This window comes from Elephantulus edwardii, unplaced genomic scaffold, assembly GCF_000299155.1.
Source record: "Elephantulus edwardii isolate Elephantulus edwardi_28Jun2011 unplaced genomic scaffold, EleEdw1.0 scaffold00129, whole genome shotgun sequence".
Lineage (NCBI taxonomy): Eukaryota > Metazoa > Chordata > Mammalia > Macroscelidea > Macroscelididae > Elephantulus > Elephantulus edwardii.
This window is the reverse complement of record NW_006399879.1, coordinates 7,116,311-7,125,434: the sequence shown is the minus strand read 5'-3', so window position 1 is coordinate 7,125,434 and position 9,124 is coordinate 7,116,311. Positions and strand designations below refer to the sequence as shown.

The window sequence follows — 9,124 nt, the reverse complement described above, 5'->3', positions numbered from 1 at the left end:
GGGGACAGTGCCCTGAGGGACAGTGCCCTGGGGGGACAGGAACATGGAGGGACAGTGCCCTGAGAGGACAGTGCCCTGAGGGGACAGTGCCCTGGGGGGACAGGAACATGGAGGGACAGTGCCCTGAGGGGACAGTGACATGGGACAGTGCCCTGAGGGGACAGTGCCCTGAGGGGGACAGGAACATGGAGGGACAGTGCCCTGAGGGGACAGTACACTGGGGGGACAGTACACTGGGGGGACAGTGACTTGAGGGAATAGTGCCCTGGGGGGACAGGAACATGGAGGGACAGTGCCCTGGGGACAGTGCCCTGAGGGGACAGTGACATGGGACAGTGCCCTGAGGTGTTAGTGCCCTGGGGGGACAGAAACATGGAGGGACAGTGCCCTGGGGGACAGGAACATGGAGGGATAGTGCCCTGGGGACAGTGACATGAGGGGACAGTGCCCTGGGGACAGTGATGGGGGAACAATGACCTGGGGACAGTGACCTGAGGAGACAGTGCCTTCAGGACAGTGACCTGGGGGGACAGCAACCTGGGGGGACATTGACCTGGGGGACATTGACCTGGGGGGACAGTGCCCTGGGGATAGTGAACTGGGGACAGCAAACTGAGGAGACAGTGACCTGGGGACAGAACTGCCCAAGTGGTTTCCAAGGCTATAATATGTTTTTTTAAAATTGGTTTATTGTATAATCATTCACGGACCATGTAGGGGCCTCCATTCCTGAAGGTCAGAAAGTATGGGAGGGGCAGCGATGAGGCAGTGGACCCCAGAAGAGGCCCAGACAGCCCTGGGGCCCTGAAACTTGGTCTGCGGCAGGATATTTTGGGCATCTCCATCACCAAATTGCTGGTTTCATCAGCTTTTGTTCCCCTGAAAACCATTTGAGCTGAAATGAAACCACAGGTCCAGCAGGAGGGAGGCCCTTGACCTTCAAGAACCCAGCCAAGATTGTGGGAAACATGACTTCTGCAGAGACAGGGAGGGGACAGCCAGCTTGGATCTGGTCCTTAATAAGTCCACTCCCCTACAACTTGGAGTTGCTGGGATTTTGAACACTGTTCCATAGTCACGTCAAATACCATAAAGGTTACCTATTATGTACAGTGTTTGGATGAGCTTCCAGATTGATCCACGCTGGGAAACAGGAGTGGCATCCACTTCCTAAACTAGATGCCTCTGGAAACTGTACAAACTCTCAAAACTCTATAAACGTACAGAAGTGATGTTAGTATGGAGCAGAGTTCAGGTCTTTTGTGCAAAGCTTACTTTGAGTTGTATTCGACTTGACAACACGTGAGAACTGCTAAATCAGACTAGTGCTGTTGTGTCTGGAGAAACACTCTTCCACTTTGTACACCACTCTTTGTCAATGTGCTGTATGAAGGAACCTGGGTTTTGCTGTGATGCTAAACCTTGTGCCATAGGGGTATCAAATACCAGAAAGGTTTCCCAACGTGAACAATGTTTGGTGGAGCTCCCAGGTGCAAAACAGGTTTAGAAGCAGGAGAGGCATCCACTTCCTGAACCACATGCCTCTGGAAACTCTATAAACTTGGAGAAATGACGGTAGTTATGGAAAGGCAGTGGGTCCTTTGTTCACAGACTTGCTATGAGTTGTACTCAACTTGATGGCAATCAACAACAACAAACCCCCCTGCCCTTACTTAGCCTAGGGGTTTCTCTTGAGGACAGTGTTCAAGTGTGAAAGACCATATCCATGCTCCAGCCCCTCATTCCTCCTTTGTGCCTGTCCTCTTCCCTCTCTCTACCCCGACTCTCCCTCCATCCCCCCTCTCCCTCCATCCCTCCACCTCTGTCCTTCCTTCCCTCCTTCCCTTTTCTTTTCTTCCTCCTCTGTTCCCTCCTCCTTTGTTCATCTTCTCACTGCCCTGTCCTCCTTTAAGGACTCCTGGTGGCACAGTGGTTTAGCCGCTAATTGAATGTTTAGCAGTTAGAACGCGGCAGCTTCTCCCTGGGCGACGAGGTGACATCTGCTTCTGTAAAGATCACAGCCTCGGAGACACTGGCAGTTTGTAATTCTGACATGTTCAGGTTGGAGTTGACTCTACGTGTTTGTTGGGTTTTGGTGGTGCAGGAGTTGAGCACTCAGCTGCTAACATCAGCAGCCGCTTTGGGTGAGGCTGTGAGGCCTTGTGCAGGATGAGGATGGGTGAGGACAGCAGCTTTGGGGACTCTGGGCAGCTCTCCCCCGTCCTGCAAGCTGCTGGGGCCTGGAATCCATGGAACAGCAATGGGCTGGCGTCCCAGCTCCCTTCTCTATGGAAGAGTCTCCGGGGGCCTAGTGGTAAGAAGCTGTACTGCAGTCCCACAGGCATGCGGTTCAAATCCACCAGCTGCTCTGCAGGAGCCTCTGAAAACCCACTGGTGGGTCCACTGAGGGTCGATCGCGACTCAACCACACACCCCGAGAACAATGGGTACAATCAGGCTCCCTGTAACACTGCCAGTAACATGAGGCTTCTGGAGATGCTCCCAGCTGGGGGCAGTGTGTGTGTGTGTGTGTGTGTGTGTGTGTGTGTGTGTGTGTGTCTTACATACACAATTTTGGCTGATCTACAGGTATTGCAACTGTTGATGCCACAGTACTGAGTAAATATAAGGCTGCGTTGGGCTGTATGATGGTTACATACAAGCAGATGAGGAGGGAGAAGCCAGGAGGCTGATGTGTTCCCGGGCATGGTATTAGCTCTGTGTTTCTATTCATGGTCACGTTAGGAGGTCGTTACGTGTGGTTATCACCTGTGGCACTGTTACAGGTACAAGTGCACCACGGGGGTGGTGATTTTGATTGCAGTGCGGCAAATTGTTAGGGCCCCTGAAGTCTTGACCTCGTCTCAAGTCTGTGGCGAATGCTGCGATAACATGAGTCATGCATTGTTTTGGTTTTCTAGTTCATCTAAAAGCTGTGTGTGGAAGCCCTGGTGCTGTAGTCTGTCAGTGTTGGGTTGCTAACAAGGAGGTTGGCAGTTCGAACCCAACAGCAGCTCTGTGGGGAGAGGATATGGCGGTTTCTTTCCATTAAGCCTCAGAAACCAGAGGGTGGGTCATCTGAGATCCAGCCAACTGGATGGTGTTTGGTTAGCAGTCTGGTAAGTGTAGCAGCTTGATGGAAACATTTGAAACATTGTAACAGTTACCACAGGCCACAGACAGCAGTGAGCAGGGCTGTTGGAAAAATGGCATCCCTGGACTCGCTCCCCCACGGGGCTGCCACAAACCTACCTGTTTGTAAAGAGCTCAGTGCTTACCAAGTGCAGGAAAGCCCGATGTGCCTGCATGAAGGAGCACCGATGGCTTAGTGGGAAGGAATTGTGCTGCCAGCCCAGAGGCTTGCGGTTCAAACCCATGAGCCGCTCTGTGAGAGAAAGATGGGCAGCCTCCTCCTGCCCCTGAAAACCCTGAGGTCCAGCTCCAACATGATGGCACTCCACCCCCACCACACGTCTGCATTAAAGAGCCCTGGCAAGGGAGTACTGTTGAGCCTCTCAATGAAAGACCGGCAGTTCAGAGATGAGGGAGTCTGTGCTCTGAAGATCGTGGCCCTGGATACTCGGTGCGGCAGTCGCCCGGTCCTGCAGGGTCACTGTGAACTGGTTGGCTCGATTATAAAGGGAATTTTTAATAGAAAATAGAGTGCAGGTTTGGCGGGGAATGGCCCAGGGGCCTCAGGTAGCCAGAGTGCGGGGTTAATGAGTCTGGGGGCAGAGTGGACTCATCGAAGTGATGCCTCCTCCCCAGGTGGCCTGGAGGCAGAGGACGCCCCACCCTCGAGCCTGCCCCCCACCTTCATCCACTTCACCCACCACTCCTATGCCCAGATGGTGCGTGTGCTGAAGAGGACGGCCGCCCGCTGTCCCCACATCGCCAAGACCTACAGCATCGGGCGCAGCTTCGACGGCAAAGACCTCCTGGTCATTGAGTTCTCAGGCCGCCCCGGCCAGCACGAGCTGAGTGAGTCTTGGTCAGCACTGGTGGGGGTGGTCTGCCTCCTGAGGACGAGCTGTGACCCTGCAAACAATGCTGGGCCCTCGTCCAAGTTCCGTGGTGTGGGGGCCGGCAAGTCCAGGACACAGGCCAGGAGGTGGTTCATGAGAGTGTGTGTTCCATCCCGGGCCTGGACAAGGAGATTCTACCGGGCACTGCACTTGCTTTATGTCTCTAACTGCCACCTCTCCAGCCCCCCATCCACCTACTTGCACATCTCTCCACCGTCCACTTGTGCTTTATCTCATTCATCCACGTATCAACTGCCCACCATTCACCCATCCACCCGCCTAGCCACTCCCCCATATCTCCGTCAATCATCCATCTGTTAACTATTCATCCACTTGGCTACCTACCATCCATCCATTCATCATCCAACCATCTGTCCATCCGTCCATCTCTCTGTCTACCCACCCACCCATCCATCCATCTGCTCACTCATCTACCCAGCTATCATCCAACTACCCATCCACCCACCCATGCACCCACCTACCCACCCACCCATCCACCACCCACCCACCCCTCCATCCATCTAGCCAGCCATCATCCATCCATCCATACATCCATCCATCCATCCACCCATCCATCCATCCATCCATCCATCCATCCATCCACCCACCATCCATCCACCCAGCCATCTACTCATCCTTCATGCACCCGTCCATCCATCCACGTGCTGGCTGCCTTTCACACAAGCACCATCGTGCACTGTGACTCATTACACAAAGACAAAGAATGTCACACTGTTGATGAAATTCACTATGCTTTCTGTCATTATTAATTAATACCCCTGACTAGTTATGGTTAAGTGGGAGATGTGAACTCACCAAACTGAAGCCTTGACGGGGGCCTCATGGTCCAGACATGGAGACCCCCCCCACCCCCACCCCCAGCAGCACCAGGCCCTGCTCCCACCGCTGGGCTGGCCCTTCCTGGGCTGTGGATGACCACACCGCATGTCCCCATGTCTCTCCCCAGTGGAGCCTGAGGTGAAGCTCATTGGCAACATCCATGGCAACGAGGTGGCAGGCCGGGAGATACTCATCTACCTGGCTCAGTACCTGTGCTCGGAATACCTGCTGGGCAACCTCCGCATCCAACGTCTGCTCAACACCACCCGTGTCCACCTGCTGCCCTCCATGAACCCCGACGGCTATGAGGTGGCTGCCGCCGAGGTGAGCACGCCAGTGCCTGGACCCTGCAGCCAAGGCCTGCATTCCATCCCACTGTCCACTACTCAGTGGACTGCAAGCCTGCTGTGGCCACACTGTCCCAGGTGTCTCCCATCCAGCAATGGCCAGGGTCAGCTCAGTCCTGGCTCCCAGGGTGGGGGTGGGGTGGGAGGTGGACAAGACACGGTGATGCAGGTGTGTTCAAAGGCCTTTGATGGAGAGAAGGCAGGCTGAGCAAGGGAGTCGAGATGATACTTAAGGACATGAGCATCGAGGGGAGCAGGCAAAACTGTCCGCAGGGGTGTGTGGGGGGTGTGTGCAGGGGTGTCAGTGGGGTGTGTGCAGGGGTGTCAGTGGGGTGTGTGCAGGGGTGTCAGTGGGGTGTGTTCAGGGGTGTGTCAGTGGGGTGTGTTCAGGGGTGTGTCAGTGGGGTGTGTGCAGGGGTGTCTGTGGGGTCTGCAGTGGTGAGTGCTGGAGTGTCCTGGGATGTGTGCAGGGGTGTCTGTGGGGTGTATGCTATGGTGTCTGTGGGGTGCATACAGAGGTGTCTGTGGTGTCTGTTCAGGGGGTCTCTGTGGGATGTTTGCTAGTATATCTGCTGTGGTGTCTGCTGTCTGCAGGGGTGTCTGTGGGGTATCTGTGAGGTGTCTGTGGGGTGTTTGTGAGGTGTCTGCTGGTGTCTCTTTTGTATTGTCTCCTGTCTGCAGGGGTGTCTGTGGGGTGTGTGCTGTGGTGTCTGTGGGGTGCGTACAGAGGTGTCTGTTCAGGGGTCTCTGTGGGATGTTTGCTAGTGTTTCTGTTGTGGTGTCTGCTGTCCGCAGGGGTGTCTGTTCAGGGGTGTTTGAGAAGTGTCTGCTGGTGGGTCTGTTGTGGTGTCTGCTATCTGCAGGGGTGTCTGTGGGTGTGTGCAGGGCTGTCTGTGGGGTATCTGTGAGGTGTCTGCTGCTGTACCTTTTGTGTTGTTTCCTATCTGCAGGAGTGTCTGAAGTGAGCTGAGCAGGTAACGGGGGTGCACCAGGTGAAGGGGAGCATCAACAGAGCAGGCATATTCCAGCTCAGCGAGGAAGCAGAACAGTGGTGGAGGCAATGTCAGGAACAGCTGGACGGACTTGGGGTGCTGCATTTTTTCAGGGTGCTGGCTACAACGGGTGGACGAGTGGCAGGCAGAACGCACAGAACCTGGATCTGAACCGGAACTTCCCTGACCTGACGTCTGAGTACTACCAGCTGGCAGGGGTCCGGGGTGCACGCAGTGACCACATGGCCATTCCCCAGCACTACTGGTGGGGTAAGGTAGGAGCCACCCCCTGCCCTGTCCTGCTGGCCTCTCCTGGATGCCTGCATGTCCACCTTCCCCAGGACCTGGGGCTGGGCCTCCCCTAGAGCCCCAGGGTTTGTCTGGGGGTGGGGTCCTCTGGGGCCATTTGGAGGTGAGTCACATTGGGGTGGCCAGTGTACTGTGGGTGCCAGAGGCCTGTGGCCATAGACCCAGCTCTGTCTCTGATGCCACTTTGTTTGCAGACCTTAGCAGGACCTTTCCTTCACCTCCCAGCAAATGCTGAGCACCTACTGTGTGCTCTTGTCCCACCCAACGTTGGGAATGTATCACCTGCTCAGGGCTGTGGTGGGAGACCGGGGATGGTTGGAGGCCTAGGAGGCTGCCTGGAGGGGTTGGCGTCCACGTGGGGCAGGTGTGAGGCTCAGGCTGTGGGCGCCGCCCAAGGACTGAGCCCTCTCCCCCACACCTCCTCCCCCGGCAGGTGGCTCCGGAGACGAAGGCCATGATGAAGTGGATGCGTACCGTCCCCTTCACGCTCTCGGCCAGCCTCCACGGGGGCGACCTGGTGGTGTCCTACCCTTTCGACTACTCCAAGCACCCCCAGGAGGAGAAGATGTTCTCGCCCACCCCTGATGAGAAGGTGAGGGGTGGGCGCTGGATGGGCAGGAGGCAGGACTGTGGTGCCCTTGGGGCAGCTCCTGCTTGGAATTTTCAGGAGCTCGCGTTTGTGGCCAGCAGCCCTGGGGTGCCTTCAGAGAGTGCCCCCTTTGGGTCCCTGGCCGGGTCCCCTCTGCCAAGAGCCACAGCTGGTGTGAACTCTGGGGGCTGATGCTGGGAGGGTGAGTTCCAGGAGGCGTCAGCAGAGGGCAGTGCTGCACCTTGTGATGGTCCCTTTGCTCCATCTGTCCAGATGCTGTGAGCTTTCTGAGGAGGGGGTGTGGGAGGAGAGGGTATGGGAGGAGGGGGTGTGGGACGAGGGGCCGGCCACCCTCCACGTGCTCTCAGGCTGGTCTCTTCCTCTCCAGGTCTCAGTCTCTCAGGGTGCCCAGACTCAGGGTACCCTTCCCTGTGCCTGTGTCCCCCTACCTGACAGCCCCCAGAGCTGACCTCCGACCTGCAGCCTGGTTCCCTGAAAAGAGCAGGGAGGGGTTTGTGACCTGGGGCAGACACAACTGGCCACTGGGCCCTGGGGACCCACCCCAGAGCCAGCCCACTCCTCACTCTGTCCCTGGATGACGGAATGGGGTGTTCTGGCTTTGATGTGGTCACCCCTGTGAACTGTATGATGGGGAGGTTGGGTGAAGGCCCAGCCTCCCCTGCCTGGACACTGTCCACACCTGGTGTGTTCATCTGAGCGGGTGGCACAGCCCTCTGCATGGGCCGAGACTCAGCCTCTTTCGGCCTGTTCTTGTGTGTATGGCCAGTCCAGGGCCCTCAAGTGGACAGGATGGGGCCTGCCTCGACAGCCCCTCCATGCATGTGAGAATGCCAGGTATGGGTCAGGGAGGCCAAGAGGAACCCTGGACGTGCAGGGTGCACGCAGGGGTGAACAGTTCCTGCTGCCGTCATGGGTAGACTGCAGATGGAGCCCAAGACAAGGGCGGGGGGCTGGTGTCAGGCAGAGGGGTAGGGTAGCAGACTCCCATGTCCTATGCAGAGACCTCAGAGGGAGTGACTCCAAGCTGAGGAAGTGACCCCACTCATCCACTGACTCAGTCACTCATCATTAGCACATCACTCACCGCTCCCTCCCTCAGCCATCACCCATCACCCCTCCTTCATCCACTCATTTCTTCAGTCATAATCAGTGATCCACTTACTCATTCCTTCATCACCCACTTTCTCATTCAGCCCCTCCAGTCTCTCCCTCACTGTGCGTTCGTTCTCGTCTGCACCCAGAATGTGTGGAGGCTGAGGAGTCCTGGTGCCAGAGCTCATACCTCAGGACGTGCACCCTTTCCTGGTGGCCAGTGGTCCCCCCTTGGCCTGCGCTGCCCTCTGTGCTGTTGGAGGAGGCACCTGTGCTTTGGGCTCAGCCCCAGATGCTGAGGGTCTTTGGGGGCTGAGTTTACCACAACCAGTCCCACTGGAGAAGAAATACAAACCTTCTCCACCAGCCAGCAATCTCTGGTCGATAAGCATTCGGCCCCTGGCCAGTGTGGCCTCTGTGGAAACCAGAGTCCCCAGAGGCTGGCAGTGGGGTTGGAGGAGGAGCTGGTGGGGTTCCTGACGTCCATTGAGACGCTGGACAAGGCTTCCATCCTGGCCCCCAGAACATGCCCCTCCTCCAGAATCCCCCTGTGCAGCTTGTCCGAGCAATGACCCTTCCTCTCAGCCTGCCCAGCGCTGCCCTGTGGGGGTCACAGCGCCCATCACTGCCATGGCTCCTGTGGGGGTCGCTGTGCCCCATCTTTTGTTCATAGCTGCCCAGCGCTGCCCTGTGGGGGTCACAGTGCCCATCCCGTTCTCACAACTGACCAACCCTGCCCGCGGCCTCCATGGGGTTCACCTTTTTCCATCCTGTGCTCACAGCTGCTCAGCCCAGCTATGGCCCCTGTGGGGTCACATCACCCCATCCTGCACTCATAGCTGTACAGGCCTCTGCTGGCCTCTGGGATGTGTGTGTGTGTGTGTGTGTGTGTGTGTGTGTGTGTGTGTG

General features: G+C 56.9%; 1 protein-coding gene across 1 annotated transcript in view; it reads left to right on the top strand.

The window, feature by feature from the left end:
* Positions 1-9,124, top strand: part of CPZ (carboxypeptidase Z) — a 17,994-nt gene that overhangs the window by 2,051 nt on the left and 6,819 nt on the right. Inside the window, exons 2-5 of the mRNA XM_006893621.1 lie at positions 3,769-3,981; positions 4,993-5,189; positions 6,318-6,479; positions 6,947-7,105. Coding sequence (XP_006893683.1) covers positions 3,769-3,981; positions 4,993-5,189; positions 6,318-6,479; positions 6,947-7,105 — 731 coding nt within the window. The remainder of the gene's footprint in view (positions 1-3,768; positions 3,982-4,992; positions 5,190-6,317; positions 6,480-6,946; positions 7,106-9,124) is intronic.